Below are 19,909 nucleotides of genomic sequence, written 5' to 3' on the forward strand. Positions count from 1 at the left end.
CAATCTTAAAACCAAGATGTATTTTTCTCCAAATATAGTTTTAGAATTCAATTGCAGTTTTATTTTACATCCTCAGAACCACTCGCCCAAAAGGAGATGTATCTCAGGAAGTCTTCACTATTGACCTTAAACGTAGTGTAATTCATACCTCAATGAAATTGAAACAGATAACAGAATATGCATAATGTGTTTTGTTTAGGAAAAATCTAAAAAACATTGCTGTCTGGATACTACGGCACAAAGCAATGTCATGACACAAGGGTCGTACTTATTCATACTTCTGTTGCTTTCAATTAGGTCCAATAAATCAATCTATAATGTTCATATTTTTGGAAGTGCAATAAAACCATCCTGAAATATATAGAGCCTCCAAAGTTTTCCTATTGTAAAATATAGTCTATGTAATAATCATGGTCATGATCATAAGGTCAAAGATGTCACCAAAAGACTGCAGACCAAGAATCAACAACAAAAAAACACATTCCACCATTTTCTGCTCTGTTGCCCTAGTGACAATCCATCCCATCCAGGAAGAGGATGCAGGTTTGTCTTGGCACAGTGGGCTATAAGGAAACTGTGAATCCAGATGTAATTTGAGGTTGTGGAAATAAAATCAGAATGGCAAAAGGAACCATGTCATATAAAATAAAAAAATAGCTCTGGATCCTCTCCTTAACATTATAGTGTGTGTAAAGAAGGTGAAGCTCATCTTTAGAAAATGCTCATACCTGCTGTGGAATCTAGTAGGGGTCTGTTGTTATCTGGAGTGGATTAGTATCTACAGGACACTTGGTGAGAGTTCATGGGATTAAAAAGTCCAACCCATACCAGGGCATTTTGGTCAAATAGTTGGTTTCCTCTGCCAGGAAGCTCAGTGTTGGCTGAAAACAGACATTCCAGCACGACATGATCCACAGCATGCTTGCAAGCAGCAGGAGTGGTCAGGTTCACTCAAAGTAAATGGTCTGGAATGGCCATCAACCCATCCCACATGGTGGCTCGAACTCGAGAAGGCAGCTCACACGCAGAACCCAAAGGCTCTGAAGGAACTGGAACCATTTTGCCTGAAAGAACGCTCATTCTTGCTCTGAATGCCAGAGCCTCGTACTGTAGCATACCGCAGTAGGCACCTAGCCTGTACAATCACTGCACAGTTGCAAAAATGAGAGCTTTCAAAATATGAACTGCAGGGGTGTGAATAAATATGACCGTTGCGTTTTCTGGACATCATTTATAACAATTATGACTTTGTTCTGTGCATTGCTTTATACTGTAGTACTTAAATATTGTACACATACAGTATCTGTTTATAGAAATCTACATTTACATTACCTGCCATACCATAGTAAACTCTGAAAAGCAATGTATTACAACTTGCATGTAAGTTTGCAGTTTTTGTTTCACATAAAGCCAGTTTATTTTGATAATGACATTTTTAAAAGTGTGTTTTGTGTATCTGCTATATTAGTGTGGTTTAATCTCAGAGTGTTTTATAGTAAAAGGGAGAAAGTGCTCCACAGGTCTGATACAGTAACGCATTGCTGTAAGAGGCTGCCTACAGTTAGATGACCACTCAAGAGCTGAATTACTAACACAGGAATAAGCTTTTTTTAATCAACCAATTCTTTAATTTGGTCACAGCAAAAATACACACTACTTACCCACAAATAACACAATGAAGGCAACATAATACTGTGCTCAATCCTGTCAAATCAACTATATGCTTATTATGCACACTGCAAATGGTTTATTCAAGGTTCTTTAAAAAATAAAAAGATAAAAAAAAGGTTTCGGTACATTCAATGAAGATGCAGTGAAAAGTCCATACCATGATCCACATCCAAGTATTACATATTACAGAAAAAAAAGCATGCTAAGCTGCTCTTCGCTCTTCAGATCTTAAAACAGATCTCCTGGAGTCATATTTATGCTTATTATATTAAATTAATAGCTTGGCTTAATAATTGTTTCATTTTCTTAATGGTGCTACAATACATGGATTATTAAAGACATGTTTAACAATATTACATTATCCTTAGTTCTTATACTTCATTATTAGTAAAATAAAGGAATGCTTGACTTAAGTGCTATTTTTTCCCCATACAATAGCAATTTTCAGTCTTTCTCATTTATACTTTTTGATTGTGGACTGTATGATCCAATTACATGTGAATGTGGTTACTATTTCTATATTGCTCAATGTGCACACCCTTATTTTACATTATGTTAATACAAGGTCATCAAAAATACATTTTCTTAGAAGAATATTTATGTGTGGATTTCATAACATTTAATTTTTCTGAGGTATGCAGCTTGCAAGCCAGTTCCTCAAACTATTGGCACAAGCCTACTGTGAAAAATCATGATGTTCAGCCCATTTAAAGAACTTGTCCTGTTTACCGCGTGCTTCTATGCTTCCTGTAGCATGCCTCTCAAAACATGCATATTTATATTCAAGCCATAACTTATGCATTGACCTACTATAAAGAGACAACTCGGAAGAAACTCTATAAAAAGATTCATTATCCACAGATGGACAGAAGATGCCAAATGTCTGCTAAAATCCCTGAGGTTCTTCAAGACTCTTATATGGAAAGCTGTAGTCATACCACTGTTAAACTGGTGACAGTTTACCTCAGCAGATCATGCAAAGATAATTAGATAGTATCCAGGTAAAAATCTAAAGAGTATTGGGATTACTTCTCTTGCACACATATGTAATGTTACCACAGATTAAGTGCAAATAATCTTTCAGGTCAGGTTATTCTACCCTTATACTGGCTCTCGCATACAGACATGTTACATGCTTTAGAATAGATTACCCCCAAAGGGGGGCATTCTTTAGCTATTTATTCTCTCTTCAGCTATTATTTCTTTTTTAAGCAACTATGAACATCTGTCTGACAAAGCAGATGTCCTGCAAATAAAACCTCAGGCATCTAAACTAGCACTCACCTCCCAGGAGGGACAGCAAGTATAAAAACCAGCAAACTAAGACAAAAGGACTATGAACACGGCTCAGCCCGTGTTCAGGTGCTCCACTCAAGCCATCTCTAAATACCACATCAGACTTACTCTATTGAGAAATTGTGGGGAAAATATTTGATATACCATGTGCTTAAACTGTAAGATATAGCACTATCAAAATAGATTTTTTTCTCAACAAAAAAAAACATCCTGCTCGTGTTCTGTGAACATTCCTTTGATGAAGAATGTGTTTGCGTGCAGTAACTCCAAGATACACAGCTGATCCAGCTCATTCACAGATCTGCGTTTGATATTGAACACATCCCTCACTAGGGGGATAATGACAGTATTTGTAACCTTCTTCAGATGCAGTTGTACTTCAGTGGAGTAACAGGCACCTACGAGTCACAGCTGGGGACTCCTGTGGTAAATACAGTCTTCCTTTGTAAAATGGCACTCATGAGAAGCCAATTCAGTTTTTAAAGGCCCCACATTTGCTGGCTTTGGAAATGAATTCCTTCAGTAGTGCCCCATCGATCTGCCAGAACGCTGCAGTCTGAGTGACTTCTGTCAAGTGATTGACACAAAACTTGAAGCAAAACTCTTCCAAATCCTAGACACAAAACGAGAAACATTATCAGAATACCACAGCTTCCGTTTTCGAAATCTACCACAGATGCTAAATTATATCTCATGGTCTCAATTTACGTTGACTACCCTCTGTGTTTGAAACTGCCAAATTTGTGTTTTTAACATCTCATCCTGCTGCTCCAAACCCCACAACCCCACACATTGGAGAATAGGGGAGGGAATCTCTGGGCAACTAACGATTTCGTGGCTTTCCAAGCAGAGGGTGCGGGCCGGAGTTTGTCCATCTTCACAAAGCGGTAGTTTAGCTTAGATCAAGTATAAGCATGGCGCACTTGTCAACCTATAAATCTTCATGTTTCACCACACAATTAGTTTAGTCTTAACCCCCAAAAACGAAACCATTATTATTTGCTCTATTTGTCCTTTACGTTGTATTGTTTTTATCTGAAATGTTTAGTACTGTGCATGTAAAAAAAAACATTAAAAATTCGGTTATGGAGTTTTGTGCATCGATGCAGAATCGTACAAGAGACATGGACAGTCATGCAGAGCAGCCACTGCTTGTGTTGCAGCAAAGAAACATCAGAATTTACCTCGGCGTCGTATCTGACTGCAGCAGACAGCAGGGAGAAGGCATTCTCTACAGTGATGCCTCTCTTAATAATGTGCTGGCACAGCTTCTTCAGGCGGTTCTCACAGTAGGACGTGGCCAGATCCAAGAGTCCTGTAATTAACAGCGTTGAGGGAGGTTTCTAACAGGGTAAAGAATCGAGCAGCAAATAAGGCAGAATCACTAGGGGTATTTTAATATTCTGAAAACGGAAGCTTTATAGGGAATTTAACTGAAAGGTTTTTTTTTTTCAATTTCAGGCACAAACATATTCAGACGTACTAAAACAAATGAATTTTAATACTCAAGACGGTATAATGCTACAGTATGATTATTTCACATCAGAGAGAAAGAGCTTCAGAATCCACTGCTGTCAGTGAACCTCACCAATGGCATCTTCTGGAGGGAGATCGACACTGTCAGTGTACAGGTACTCCAGAAATGAGCGATACACAGGGTAGGAAAACTGGTCAATTTCAATCACTTCCTTCATGTCTTCATTCCAGTGGGACTGAAACATGGAGCGGAAGTGCTCACACCTGCACAGAACAAACAGCAAGACATGAGCAGATAATTAAAAAATAAACCTTCAGTTTACATGACATTGGAAAGCAGATACCTAAACTTCTCTTCTTTCATAGCACCTTTTTCTACAGATGAATTACGCCCTTAATCCTAACAATGTCAACATTGTGGGTGGGGACCACTACTCTGCTACAAATATCTAAATGGATATTCAGGGTGTAGCTCTACAGCTTCAAGACAGATTCTGGTCCCCAATCACAAACACCTCTGTTCTTTTCTCAGTCCCTGTGCAATAAGTTCTTTCAGATCAGTATTTTATTACTGAATAATTTACTCAATGTACCCATTCAGCAACTGACTGACCCAACAACTGAACACATTCACAATGCGTATACAGACAGAATAAGTTGCCCACAAGCCGATTGTGTGACCGCCGCGGTTCTGCGTGGGCTCATGCCCTGCGCCGCTCCACCCCGCAACACCTGGGGCACGAACCCGGGTCTCCAGCCGAGAACCAGCCGAGTGAGCTAAAGGAGAACTCCCCCAGCCCAGGCTGCTGCGCGCAGGGAGGGCGATGACGTCACCCTGCCCAAACTAGCTCCGCTACGCCTGGTTATATTCCAGATGTATTTTGTATATTCCCCCACCACCTTAGACTCATCCACCTTTTGAAAGTAAAACACTTGTTACCACTTGTCTGGCATTGTTGAAAAAAGGAAAGACACTTTCTCAAGGACATTACCTTATTTTTAAAACGGCTTTGTGAACATGAATGTATTTCCCATCAACGCTAAACTTGAGGTCAGAGGTTTCAGGGCTATCAAATTCCTTCTTCAAAGACTGTGCGACTGTCAAGAAGTCATCGTGCTCTGGAACAAAAAGTCACAGAAAACGCATAAGCAAGGATTTCCTCTTCCTTTTTTACAAATTTGAACCTTTATAAGATAATGATATCAATATTGATAAACCAATTCAAACTGTAACAGTGGGGGGGGGCACAGGTTCCAAGTTTTCTATAACTTAAATTAGGAGTTAAAGAACAGGATTATTTGCCAATTGTACTTGTACTCTGTGAAATTACATCAGAAGATACGGGAAAGACAGTGGGAGCAAGATCTAAAAAAATAAACTGTCCACCATTCTAAAGCACTCTTAATCAACATCAAATCTCGATCTCTGACACCACACCACTGACAACCACTGTCAGGCTTGTACTGTGAGGTATTAGCTTCTTCGTTTGGAAACCTGTAGTGCTGTGACCTGAGCTCAACTCCGCATTTTATAATATTTCAAGATATTCTTCCCCCTCCCCCCCCCCAATTAGATTTACTTTATCAGTCTACAGCCTCAAACGTGAGCTTTATAGCAGGGACCTATGGCATTCACAGAAATAATACAGCAGGGCCCTTGAAAAGCACTGATCTCTTTAACTTATCATCTTTTAGTATCTCACGAGCAGCTCGCTGCTACTGAAGCAAAATGTACCATTTCTTTGAAGTGGCACAACAGTCATGTCATTTACCAAACCCTTACCAACAGACAGGAGGCGCCACATGACGGCTGGGGTGGCGAAGCAGGCGAAGATGTCGTCGGTGCAGGAGAAGTGAGTGAGGTGGGGCAAGACCACAGACTGCCCCCGGCACTGTCCCCACATGTACACCTGGCCGCTCTGCGTCTTGGCCGCCGAGGTGTGGGCGGAGTGGCAGGCGGCGATCTCCACGATCCTGCTGGAGTTGGAGGAGCAGCTGGTGAGCAGCTGTTTCGACCGTCCCCTGCTTCCTCACTGTGTCACTCACACAGATCCACCCCCCGCTTCCCGAGCCCAAGTTTAACATGAACTGTAACAGTGAGGTCGTGGGAGGACCAGCGGCGAACACGGGCAAGAGTCGACGACCCCGTCTGAGAGGGCGGAGGCACCGGTGTGGGGTTAGCAAAACCCAAAATGCATCCAGACTGGACTTACCCTATTTAACGGGGTCCAGGCTGGGAAAAAGAACCACTTGGCACAGAAATATTCAGACTGGAATGACCCTATTTAACGGGGTCCAGTCTGGAAGAATAGGGAGCGCAAGGCCAACCTGAGAACTATACTGTCCCGGTGGTAGATACACAGCGGGCCAGGCGAAAAGAAAAAGAAAACGAGGAAAAACGTAGCCTTAACGCTCTCGTCACAGTCCCCTCCGGGACTGGCGCTGGAAGACTCTCCCCTTGCGGGGGTCTGCTCACCCTTCTGGGGAGGTGCTCAGTGTGTCTTAAAGGGTCTCAGAGCTGCAGCTCGCCCTTAATCAGCCAGGGCAGCTGTGGTTGCTAAGGTAACGCATCCCCCTTATCCAGGGCTCCGCCTCCACACAGAACACGCCCCCGCATAATGCCGCAGAATCGAAAAATAAATTTCCTGTTTTCATTAATTATATACAGGAAATCAAGCAGCGAAATCACCCCCCCCCCAATCCTACAGTGAAATGGTATGAAAAATCAGCTTGTTAAGTTGTTAGGTTTGCATTTCTGCTGATAGAAACTAAGCTTCTTACTCACATTCCTAGGATTTTATTATCTGAGCCAAGGTTATAAATCAGTTTACAATGTACTTCCAAGTTGCAGACGCAAGCTTCTGAAACACTGACCTGAAAAGTTTTTAATTATTTTTGCTCACAACAGGTTTCTAGGTCTCTTTATATTGCTGTCTTTGATCTTGAGTTATCACTTACTTACGAGATCTGTTTTGTTATTTGTTGTAACAAAATTGCACAACAACAGATCATACTGTAACTCCAACAAAAACTTTTATACATTAACTTTGGGACTGTTCTGCAAATTCACTCGGACTCTAACAAAATAATCCAAAGACTTCACAGAAAAATAATTACTTATTGCCATTTAACGGAAGTTGGGAAAACAAGATTATAATAAAGGCTCAAGTGTGAATAGACTGCTCTACAGAACTGCTTTCAGTCTCATTCTATTCTTATCACAATACCCAGAGCATGCTGAACACAAAGCAGGCTCCACACCACAAAAAAAAACAACAAAAGCAGATCATTCTAGATTAAACTTTTGTGTCCAAACAGTAGAGATTATTGGAGAATTATTACTGTTAGATGTATAACTAACATATATATACACATGTTAACATGTACATAGTATAAATGTACTATATTTCCTACAAGGGTAGACTATAACACTGAGTATTCAAATACAATATTAGAATTATACAAAATTTCAGGATACTAGTTCTTTCTACTTCCCTTTGAATTATTGTGGGAGCTGAATTCAATATTTTCATCCTGTCAACACTGTGCAGTACTGAGCATAAAATAAACATTTTGCTCCACCCCACCTGACACAGCACCACCTTTCTTTTTGGCTGCTGTGCTACGCGAGACTTTCTCTTCGTAACCCAGGAACTCTGGGAATAGCCATTGCTCCGAAAGTGATGGCTGCTTTTCACAAAGCCATGAGTGAGATGCTCCAAGTCCGATTTAAAAACCCCTTTTGTGTTAAAAATCCTCTTTTGCTTCCCAGTGCCCTTTCACCTGTGGAACGTCCCCCTCATGAACGCCAGACGTCCGATTCGACGCCGATGTCAGAGTGAGCCCCTCTAAGAGCAGGGCTGGTAGCCTTCACATTTGACTTGGCACAACATCCTTACCTTTCCTTGTCTGTCATTATCGGCACAGGGCTAAGCTGGTTACTCTTATTGCCAGTGCCCAGCTGCCCGTAGGTGTTAGCTCCCCAGGCATACAGCAAGCCCTCATCTGTTAGTGCTAACGAGTGCGCGTAGCCAGACGCGATCTGAAAATCAAACGTTAAAGACCATTAGAATGTCCACAACAGAGGGCAGCAAGTGGCTCAACTATAAATACATGACACTGTACGCAGCAAGACATAAGCGAAAGTAGCCCTGGTCATAGGCAGTAACCAAATGGAAAACGATATGAGCATGTGGCAAAAAAAGTGGTATGTCATGCTGTGCTCAGGTAACTGCTGCACACAACAAAACGACAAGTTAATTCTGGAAGCACTGTAAGGTTACTGTAAAAGAGAAAGTAAGATCTTCCGTAAAGAAGATTTCTTATATAAATTGTTCTGAACAAGTAAGAACTATGACTTCAGTTAATTTTTGATGTAGTAGTCCGGCTCAATTTTTGGCATTTTCATAAAAAATGTACTCGTTTCGCCAGTTACAGACGTTCTACCGAGGGTGTGTTCAAACAATCATAAAATTTACACCCAAAAAAACATGTTGAGACTCCCCATCTTCTTCGGCGTCACCACTGATCACAACACATCCAGTACACTGTAAGAAGAGAACCTGCTCCTCTTAGCCATTTCATGTCAGCACTGGCCATCGAAGTCTGAGTGACTGCGAGCTTGGTCAATATCCAGTTACTGTGCTTTGTCGAAATGCAGACAATTGCTGTACTTGTCCGTGCCCGAGGGGTGGAAAGTGCAAGAATAATATAAGCTCGAGGGAATAAAGGTCTGATACAATACGCTCTCTAGCACCTGTGTTGGAAAGGGAGTTCTAAATCTAGAATGGTGCTCCAGCACATCGATGCAGCTGGTTTGTTCAGGGGGTCCCTCACCGTCTCGGGTTTGGAGAGGAGTGGAAGTGTGGTGTTGCCAAGGAACGTGTACTGTATGTTTTTTTTACTTTACTTTATTAACCCTTTACAATTACAATTTATTGTAAGAATTCTCTTTTCGCATGCCCCAGCTTGCTCCCCATAAGACACACAGACAGGGAGAGAGCCTGGGGTCAGAGTGCAGGGTCTGCCATTGTACAGCGCCCCTGGAGCAGTTGGGGTTAAGGGCATGCGGGATTTGAACCGGCAACCTTCCAGCCACAGGCGCAGATCCTTAGCCAAAGAGCCACCGCTCTGCCATGTTTAAGAAGGGCTGTAACGTCATCGGATAATGGACAGCGTGCCGGAGCTACTGCCATCTTACCTGAAGGACACAGACGCCCTGCAGAGCTACCAGGCGACAAGGGGTCAGCTGGTTGCCATTGTTGCCCAGACCCAGCTGGCCATTCCCATTGTAGCCCCAGCCGTACACCTGAAGCACAGAGACAAGTCCTCAGCTCTCCGTACGAACACAGGCTTCAGTGAGACCAGCACAGGCTCAGCAGAGCCACTCTCATGCGCACAGGGAATTGACAGGACCCACGTCAAGCAGTGGGAAACAAGCAATTTCTAGGCCTGAAAAATGTTAGCATTTCCTGTATGAACCCCCAATACAGACAACATTACCGCAAGTTTAAACAATTAATCTATCCCACCACACACAGAGTCCTTTTCATTCCAGAGGTTTTAGGTCATTAAACAGCTCGTCTACAGCAAGCAGTAACAACCTAACTTCACAATTAAACGATCAGTGGAAACCACTAACCACTGGAATTGTGGTTCCACGCCTACCAATATTCTCAGAATATAAAGATTACAAATGAGAGGAGGCCTGTTTGTTCGTTAATAGATAAGTGACCCGAGGACCAGATCCAGCTGTTACTTGAAAGGAACCAGGGTTTCAGCTGCAACAACATGGCTGGGTAGCTTGTTCCATGCTCCCACATTCCTTTGTGCAAATAAGTGCATTTCCACAAAGTTTTTTGTTACTTTATGACTTCTAATATGTGAATTAACTTCAACAGTTATCCTTATCAAATATTTCAAACTATTAACTTATTTAATTAGGAAACTGGTTAGTGGATTGTATCAAGATGCCAAACTGAGCCCACCTTCGTCATTGCGGCTGGGAATAACCAGGTACTCTTTTCAAACTTTCCCCAGGGTGTACCGAGACATCTCAGATTTTGTCCTAACATTATGAGATGTCACTGAGGTGAAGCACTTCCAGCCCCAAGCCAAACCAAACTAGTTATCCTGACAGTTTGCTTCTGTACCACACAGTAGGACTTATGAAGGACATAATGTATAAAGGGCCTGTCCATGCAGGGGATTCAAAGGAGATTCCTTCTAGGGGAAAAATAAATAAAAGAAAAATCACAAGACCCACATATTTTACTCCACCTACATAAAAACCTCGTTCTCATAATTCAATCTGAAATCCTTTTAGGACACTGGTGCAGAGAAAAACTGTTCTGGTGGACAGTTCTGCTTCCTGAATTTCAACACAAATTCAAGACAGTGAAAACAGTGTTCAGACAGCCTACCTCTCCATTGTCTACTACTGCCATAGAGGAAGTCTGGCCACAGGTGATGCTGACCACGATTTTGTTTTGCAGGCAGCTGGATACTTTGCGAGGTGTCGGCTGATTAGCTGTAGATCCCGATCCGACCTGGCCGCAGTTGTTGTAGCCCCACGCATATACCTGGAAATTCACGAATCAGGCAAGTTTATATCCGAAGTTCACAAACGCATGGTGTGGTCCCTGCCTTTCTCAGTCATCATGTAAAGCTGCTGATCTGTGACTCCCACTGCAATATCATATATAATGGCACTGTAATGCTAAAGAAAAACAATTATAAAAGGTTTAGATATTAATGACTGCAACTGTCCAGGTCTTTGTAGAACACATGCCATTGCATTTGCCCTTTTGCTAGATTATTTAAGTCCTAATATAGACCCGGGTTTCAATGCCCCTGATGACCCCTCTGCATTAAGAAGTGCAAAACAGAATTGACAACTTCCACATTTACTTTTTCCACAAAAGAGGACTTCTACGAATAAAGCTACTGGCCTGATACAACACAGACATGAAAAACGACGCACAACGAAAAAATAATAGAATAAAAAGCTATAGTCAAATTTCAAATAGACAGAACACACTCCCTACAATAAAGAGTCTGTTAATGCATGCTGTCCCTCGGCTAGATCAGTTTGGATGTTAGGACTGGAACAGACCAGGCAGATTTGAATATACTGATATGCTACAGTAAATGGAGCAAGGAGCTATTCAAACATAAGCAAATTCCTTGAAGTCCATTATTGTATGAAACTTTGAGGTCTTTTGAAGTATTACCCAGGTAACGAGTACAAAAAGAGTAAAAATGCCAGTCACATGCTAACACTGAAAATGTTAGGTAAGAAACAATGATTTGGAAAGATTTAGAACTGAATTTCTGTTAGCTTAAAGCAAGAAGCAGATTTTAACACACTAGAAATCAATAATATCTGTTAAGCACAAACTTAATAGATTAGTTGGACCTTCAAAGCCCAAGTAACATGACAAATGGCAAAATTTAGGCTGTTAAATATAAAAAAAATGTTAAGGTCATAGGTCACGCAACCAAATCTATGTAACTGTCTCATGGGTCTTCGTGTCTCCTATACATACCCAGCTTCCCTATACTTCTTTACATGTTGTTTTGTACCACCTACTCCGTGCACTGAGTAAATGAATCAAGTTCAAAAACAGAAACGGACAGCGGCCATAACCAGTCTCACCTCACCATCAGACGTCAGTGCCATAGAGTGATGGGAGCCACAGGCCACCTCCGTCACCTTCCTGTTCTGCATGTTGGCAGACACCTGCACTGGCGAAACCACTGGGTTGGTGGTCCCATTCCCCAGCTGACTGTACCCATTGTGTCCCCAGGCATATACATCTCCATCTGCGGACCAGGGAGAAAAGGACTCAAACTCAAGTACAGCACCCCAAAACACAGCGCATTCCGCGATCCAATAATTCAGAGGCATCAAAAAAATAAAAAAGCAGGAAGGCTCTTACCTGACAAAAAAAAAAAGCTATAGTCTGCTCCTAATACAAAGAAGACTGCTGGTCCATCTATTTAACCTCTGGAAGTCTATGTACACAAGATGTGTTGTATTATTAGGTTAATCTGGAGGGTAGGACTGCAATAGCTAATGATAGTGTGAAGTCACAGTTGTGTTGGAGTGGGGTTATGTGTAGAGATATGTGAATATTGCTAGATTTACATCCTTTAAGATTCTCCGGAACATGCAAGAACAGGAACTCTGAAGCATGGTAATACCGATGTAATTTAGGCCATGCCACTCAGTGACCGTGGTATGTTCTAAATAAGGAAGCAAAACCAGTCAAACACCAGGGACTAGGCTGTAACAAGCACACTTCCATATTCCAGTTCACATCGAAGCCCCATCGTTCTTACTTCATACTTAGTGTGAAGAGATGCTACTGTTTGTCCGAGTCCAACAAGAAATAGCTTGAAACACGAACACGCCTTAGGCAGTTCATGGACATATTTGGAAATCGCGGGTCCATTTTAACCAACCGGCTGTAAAAAGGGGGACAATAGAGACATATAATTGAAATCCCAGGTGTGGAGAGACCTCAGTACCGTCAGTGGCGAGAAGCACATGTGGCCCAGTGCCGTAGCTCAGACTTTTGATCTTCTTCCCACACAGGCTGTCCAGCTTTTTTGGCACAATGGTGCTCTGACTGTCCCCTGTCCCGAGGCAGTTGCTGCAGTTCAGTCCAAACACAAACACCTAGTGGGAATGTTTTTCACAAAAACGTTAGATACGCAGAGCACGTCACAGAAAGCATCACAGCAATTCAAAAGCAAATCTAAGGCAGCTCAAAATCACAAAAGATGTAAAGGAAATCGAGCTCATTTCCCTGGCTGGGGATCTGTTCTCATTCTAGTGACTGAGGACAGAACAGGACAGCAGAGGCGCAAAAACAAAGCGAGACAGAGCAATTATTTTTTGGAGGGAAAAAAGAAAGTGTGTTGGAGAGGAATACCAGCCTGGTGGAAAAACAAGAGAAGCTAATTAAATCACCCTCTGGAAAGTGACAGTGTTTAAATGACTAACACCCTGAGGAGTGACATATGAATCTGTGCCCCTTTAAGTGCCAGACACTGCTCTTTAGACTTTACTAAAAAGTGTCGCATTTGAACTCCATGCAAGTAAACTAGTCTGAATTATAACCATTTTATTTAGTGTCCTCTTTATCTGACAACGTAAACATCCCTCATCACAGCAGCGTAGTGCCAGCACCCCTGTCGTCCTACCTCATCCTCGTGAGTGATGTATATGGCTTCGTTAGCAGAGGTGCCGAAGACACAAGCCTGCCTGATGGAAGCGATCTCCTGTGGCGAGAGGAGAGTGAAGAGGGGCCATTTGCTGACATCCACCATGGCGGCACCCTTCACACACGCTGGCCAGCGAGGGGAGACCACATTGCGGCAGCACCTGCGGAGACACGCAGGTATGATCACCCCAGGACAACGGAAGAGCACAGGGGTGCATGTCCCCCACGGTCATTTCCCACAGCAGATCGCCACTCGGGAGGTTTTAGGTACCATTCTAAAAATTCTTAACAGTGAACACACATATCTCAATTCTAATGCTTGTAAGGCATGAAACACAGCTGCCTAGACCTGAAGTATCTACAGTGACATGGGTCTTGTGAGCTATTTGACATTGTTAGCAAGCCTTTTAAGCAGCAGCCATATCACCCTGTAGCTCACCGTGGGCAACACCCTGAAGCTCAGCAGGTGTGAGCCTGGCCAGTCCCTGGATGGGAGACCTCCTGGGAAATCTAAGGTAGCTACTGGAAGAGGTGTTAGTGGGGCCAGTAGGGGGCGCACACCCTGCTGTCTGTGAGTCCTAATGTCTCTGTATAGCAATGGGGACAATATACTGTTAAAAAGGTGCCTTCTTACAGGCACTTCTGACATTAAACCGAGGTCCTGACTCTCAGTGGTCACTAAAACTCCCAGTGTGTTTATGGAAAAGTGTAGTGATGTTAACCCTGGTATTCGGGCTATATTTTCCTCTGGCCTTTACCAGTCATGTCCTCCTAATAATCCCATCTATGAACTGGCTTCTTCACTCTGTTCTCCTTCCCACTGACAACTTGGGTGTGGTGAGTGTACTGGCACACTATGGCTGCCGTCGCATTGTCCAGGTGGGGCTGCACAGTCCCCATTACCTGAACAGCACTTTAAGTGGAGTGTGCAGAAAAAGCATTACAATAAAACTTAAATTTTTATATCTGCCTTAAAACAGAGAACTTTACTGGGTTTATTATATAAGACACTGAGAATCAGTTAATCAAGCCTGTGTTTTTTCCCCACAGGCTAGCAGGATTAAAAATGCACTCGCACCAAATGACTTTTCTGGACATGAAATTGAAAATTAAAAATCCCGAAGGCCTACTCAGCTGTCTAAAGAAGTACCGGCACCAAGAAAATACAGGTCACAGGCCGAGCTGTCAGAGCCTTTCTGGTTTGTGTTGCTAACCTGAGTGTTCTTCCATGCCATCTTAATCCTCCAAAATCGAGTATCTGCAAAGGTCAATTATTTTGCACCTGGCTTTGTTGATTGTGTGCAGAAATCACCAGGCTTGTACAAGACACATTCTAATGCAAGAGCGATTTTTTTTACTGCAACCTGCAAATCCAAATAAAAACCGAGATCTTTAAATCCAGCATCAATGTTTTCAAGAAATTGACTAATATTTTACCGAATATAGTTGCATTAAAAGTAATAATCTAAAAGGGCTTCGCGATACATACAAAGTATACTATACTATGATTAATTACAAAGCCAATAAATCAGAGCAAGAAAGGAGGATAAAACTATCACTAACAGCAGAAAATACACTCAGAACGTTCATTTTAAAACCAGGGGTTATTCCGCTACAGCAGTGGTAAGATATTTGATTCACAAATTAGAACAGGATATTCTTGACGCAGTTACAATTACATAACTGATTTATTTGTATAATTTGAGTGACATTCACCTTGAAGGTGCTGCTTTATTTAAAACACGTCTACAAGCAATGATAAGTTACTGCTTTATTCCCATACAGCATCATACAACAACAACAACCACTAACTACATAAGGCATGTAAACGCCTATGTATTGAAATACACCCATATTTCTGGCGAAACTGGAAACGTCTATAGTAAAAATCAAACACTTAAACGACTAAGCCTAAATTTAAGACGAAATTTGACACACATCAAACCCGTACCTGTACTCGGAACGTAAGAGTATCAGAAGCCAAAACCTTTGTCAACAGCTATGTTGAACAGTATCTGTATTCACCACGAAACAAGAGAATTCAGGAAAAGCACATTCAGCACTGCCAAAAAAAAACAATGCAACACCTCAAGCTCAAAAACAAGGACCTTCTACAATGCTCTGTAATCATCAGATAAACTACACCTGAAAATAAAGAGTACGGAAATGACATGCAAATGAATGAGCAGTCGTACCTACATGAAATCCGAACTTCAGACAAGATTACCGAGACAGCAGCACTATTTTGCCACAGCGATGTGAAAACGAAATAGGAAGCGAGTCTGCAGGCCGGAATTAGTCGAGCAACTGCTCCGCAGGGGTGCGGGATGACGTAATCGCGCCTGATCACATGATCGCTGCTAAATAACACTCCATTTTCTAACCTTTGTCTACGGGTTGCGGGGAAGTTAGTCTATCCTGGGGGGTCGCTGTCCATCGCGGGTCACACGCCGACACAGACACGCTTCTCTCTTCACACCAGTCAAGTTTTATCCAGTTAAATTAGTGCTCTCAACATTTAAGCATGAGCAGGATGATTTGTGTGCTTTTTGTCGGGAATCTTTGGTGCAATTATTTGTTAGGTGTTATGTTTGTGAAGTTTTGGTTGGACTTGTGAGAGTTTTGTTTGTAGGCAGTTAAAGGTGCTTTTTAGATTTAAGGATTTTGATATTTTATTGTACTATTTAATAGAAAATCTGGAAAAGGGGCATTTATTTATAGTAAATTTATTAGTCATTCTGGGTAAATTTCACATTCATAAATTAAAATGGTCTAATACTCCCCTTTTTAGTACTTTTGAGGTGGAGTTGAAATACTATTTAAATTCTATAAAAAAACCTGAAAAATGCTAAAGCTAGGAAAACATCTGATATATGTAAAAAATACAATTTGATCACATAATTTACTGAATTACTTCTGGCAGTTAAGTGTTTTTTTTCAATTGTACTTGTTTCTGATCCTCTGGTTGTATTTGTATTTGTAAATTCTTTATACGTTTAATTAAAAAAATAAATAAAAAAATATTCCCACCAGTCAAGGCCCTGTTAAGGTGCAAATTGTAAAACTGAAAGGCTCGTGTTCACGACTCAAACGGCCAGTAGAAAGTTCTGTCTGCTAGAAATTTGCCGGCGATTGTAAGAAGTGATGTGTATTGCACGCTTTTAAGTTTGTGTATATCAAGAGCTGTAATATTTTTTTTTGTTTTTGCTAATACAAAAGCCGTATGTGGGTGCAGGGCGGTACAAAGTTCCCCTAAAGAAACCCATGCAAACACAACACTCGCGCTGATAGCACCCCAGATCACAGATCTGGAGCCTAGTGCCACACGCTGGGAGGCAGCATAGTTACCCAATGCATACCGCGGGCTAATTGAGATGGGGTTTTAGACGAAACGAAATGTTATAGTTAAAAAGGTGAAGAGCGTTTCAGCACCAGCCTGAGTGTTGCAGTTTTGGTCTATGTGACACAATCTCATTTAAAACTAATCCTTATTCCTTAGTTTCTGCGATAACTTATTTTTTACTTATAAATAATTATGTATTCATTTACAATGTATTAATAAATTCTGCTGAACTGGAGTTCAATAAGAAAGGTTAAAAAAGCACTACAATAAGAAAGGGCTAAAAGTGTTCTTTGTTATGTGCTGTCCTTTAAATTATATCTTATTTTCCTTTAAAACCATATGTAGAAGCTTTCAATTACCTGATACCACTAGTCATCTGTGCGTTTTGTGTGGCGCAACCACTTTGGTGTTGCAAGGGTGAACAATCGAGTATCAAATAATCGATAGTTAATTTTTTTTGTCAAGTACCGTTGACAAATAGTGTCAGCACAGACAAATAAAAATACAAACACAAAAAAACGAATAGCATTGATCATCGGGCAAATTATCAAGCATTTAAATTCTTGCCTATGTAAATTATTGTTTTGATCATAATCTCTTACACTTACATATCGTTTTTATGAAAACTCCACTCAAAGCGCTTTACAGGTAATGGGGACTCCCCTCCACCACCAATGTGCAGCCCCACCTGGATGATGCGATGACAGCCAGAGTGTGCCAGAACACTCACCACACACCAGCTATTGGTGGGGAGAAGAATGGAGTGAATTCATAAATGGGGATTATTAGGAGGGCAGGATTGGTAAAGGCCAGGGGGAAATCTGGCAGGACACCAGGGTAACATCCTTCCTGTTTTCAAGAAACGCCCTGGGATTTTTAATGACCACAGAGAGTCAGGACGTTGGTTTTACATCTCATCCGAAGAACAGCATCTTTTTATAGTATAGCATCCCTGTCACTATACTGGAGCATTCTGACCCACACAGACTGCAGGGTGAGCGCCCCCTACTGGCCCCACTAACACCTCTCATAGCAGCAACCTTAGTTTTTCCCAGGAGGCCTCCCATCCAGGTACTGACCAGGCTCACACTAGTTGAGCTTCAGGGGGTTGCCAGTCGTGAGTTGCAGAGTGAAACAGCTGGCTAGCTAGTGTTGCTTAAAAGTCCTGTCATTGAGAAACATCCTTTGAATATTACCAAACTAGTGGTGTTAGTGATTTCTTAATTAACCACTTCCTTCTGGATTCTGTTATTTTTCATTTTAGGGTGCTGCTGAAAACAGTTCTGCTTTGCATCCAACACTTGCAAGATAATATTCCAGTTTCCTGCAACCCTTCACAAACATGGGAGACTTGCTTGTTATGGAGAGATGGACAGAATGATGATCAAACACAGTCCCTAAAGTTGTTTTCTGTTGTTATTGATGTTGGCTGTGGATTTTGAGCTACACTCAAAAAGATCCCTGAACCTCATAAAGAAACACTGCAGCATTCATATGTGGAGCAAGTGCTGTAGTTTCTTTTTCAAAATGATCAAGAAAGATAAAAAAACACATCCAAAAACATCTCTCAGAAGCCCATAAGGCTGTTATAAAATCGCAAACAGAATTTACTTTTTAATGTCCCTGCTTACCCTGCAGGAATATATTTAGATTCACATCTAACATTCTTCACTTTGAATTCAGCTGTTTCAATGAGATTGGTAAGAACCAAACGATGTCAAATCATTTTTTAGTTCCATGGAATTGCAGAGGATTCCTTGCTAATGGAGAAGGCTTGGCAGGAGACCGACAGCAATATGACTTGATAATAAATGACGATGAGAATTACAATGCTTATTGATTGTTGTCAGGGAGTGACCAGGTGCACTCCCAGTCAATAATCTTGAGCCCATCATACAGTCACACACAGCTGAGCGACTTCCTTTGTGTGTAGCTTTGCCGTTAGTTCAGTAGTATCACCATGAGAGGGCAAAGGTTGGCAGAAATACACCTCTAATACTCCTTTCATGGTTACTTGCCTGTGATTTAGCAATAGATTGCTGGAATCCTACCAGAAGTGATGTCAGGGTGTATAGGTGTTTTCTGGTGATCACAAAACAGTTGTAAATTATTGATCTATTAAGCTAGCAGACTGCTTAATTAGAGATCTCTGGTCTGAAATGTGTTGAGTTCCTTGTTTTAAATGCTCTCTAAATTAATTTTAAAGACTCACTTTGTGTAGATGATCCAATTAAAATGTAAATTGTGTCATGTCTTTAGAACCCCACAATCTAGTAATTGTCTGTAGGAGAGTTGGGGCCTTCTAGGTCCAAAACATTAAAAAGGTGACACCTGGTTCCATTTCTTTAAAGTCAGTTCCATTTTCAGTACTAGTTGGACTGGGAACAAATGCTCTCAAGTACTAAATCCATTTAGAGTTAACAATCTACCACCTCCCATATGTCTTTCAGACCATAGAAACTAGAGCAAACAACAGAAACCCACACGAACATGGAGAAAACATGCAGACTCCACACAGAAGGAGTCCAGTGATTCAAACCTATAACATTGAAGCTTTGATGCAGTAGTGCTAATCAACAAGTCACATCATATTGATATTTCTTATCTAGTTTATTGCAATTTATTGCAGTTAATAATATGATAGTGACTTTTCTGATTAGACGTTTATGTTAATAAATCATAAATGAAATCATAATTCCCAATGACCCACTAGAATAAAGCTGTAAGGTTGATTAGTTGTTCACTTCACTGGATCTGATCCACATCAGAAAAAATGAACAGCCACACACTATTACAAGTTAATGGCACATAGCCATTAAGCGCTAGTTTTCATCTAAGTTAAGGTGTTATACTTATTTAACTTTAAGTTAATTAACTTTTTCTAGTTTAAGCC

General features: G+C 41.3%; 1 protein-coding gene across 4 annotated transcripts; it reads right to left on the bottom strand.

Annotated features, from left to right (window-relative positions):
* Positions 1–1,603: 1,603 nt before the first annotated feature.
* rcbtb1 (regulator of chromosome condensation (RCC1) and BTB (POZ) domain containing protein 1) lies at positions 1,604–15,982 on the bottom strand. 4 transcript variants are annotated; one of them, XM_069178786.1, is made up of 12 exons: positions 15,873–15,982; positions 13,654–13,834; positions 12,976–13,126; positions 12,101–12,267; positions 10,866–11,024; positions 9,644–9,751; positions 8,343–8,485; positions 6,227–6,417; positions 5,436–5,562; positions 4,556–4,707; positions 4,152–4,282; positions 1,604–3,580 (listed from the first exon to the last, which is right to left on the bottom strand). In XM_069178786.1, coding segments are annotated over exons 1-12 (1,653 nt in total). In that variant the 5' UTR covers positions 15,875–15,982; the 3' UTR covers positions 1,604–3,439. The 4 variants fall into 4 exon arrangements, with proteins under 4 accessions (XP_069034887.1, XP_015219903.1, XP_015219905.1 ...); XM_015364417.2 differs by having other exon boundaries at positions 6,227–6,420; positions 15,873–15,981; XM_015364419.2 differs by having other exon boundaries at positions 6,227–6,420; positions 15,869–15,981.
* Between the last annotated feature and the right edge of the window lie 3,927 nt (positions 15,983–19,909).

Source organism: Lepisosteus oculatus, chromosome 15, assembly GCF_040954835.1.
Source record: "Lepisosteus oculatus isolate fLepOcu1 chromosome 15, fLepOcu1.hap2, whole genome shotgun sequence".
Classification (NCBI taxonomy): Eukaryota; Metazoa; Chordata; class Actinopteri; order Semionotiformes; family Lepisosteidae; genus Lepisosteus; species Lepisosteus oculatus.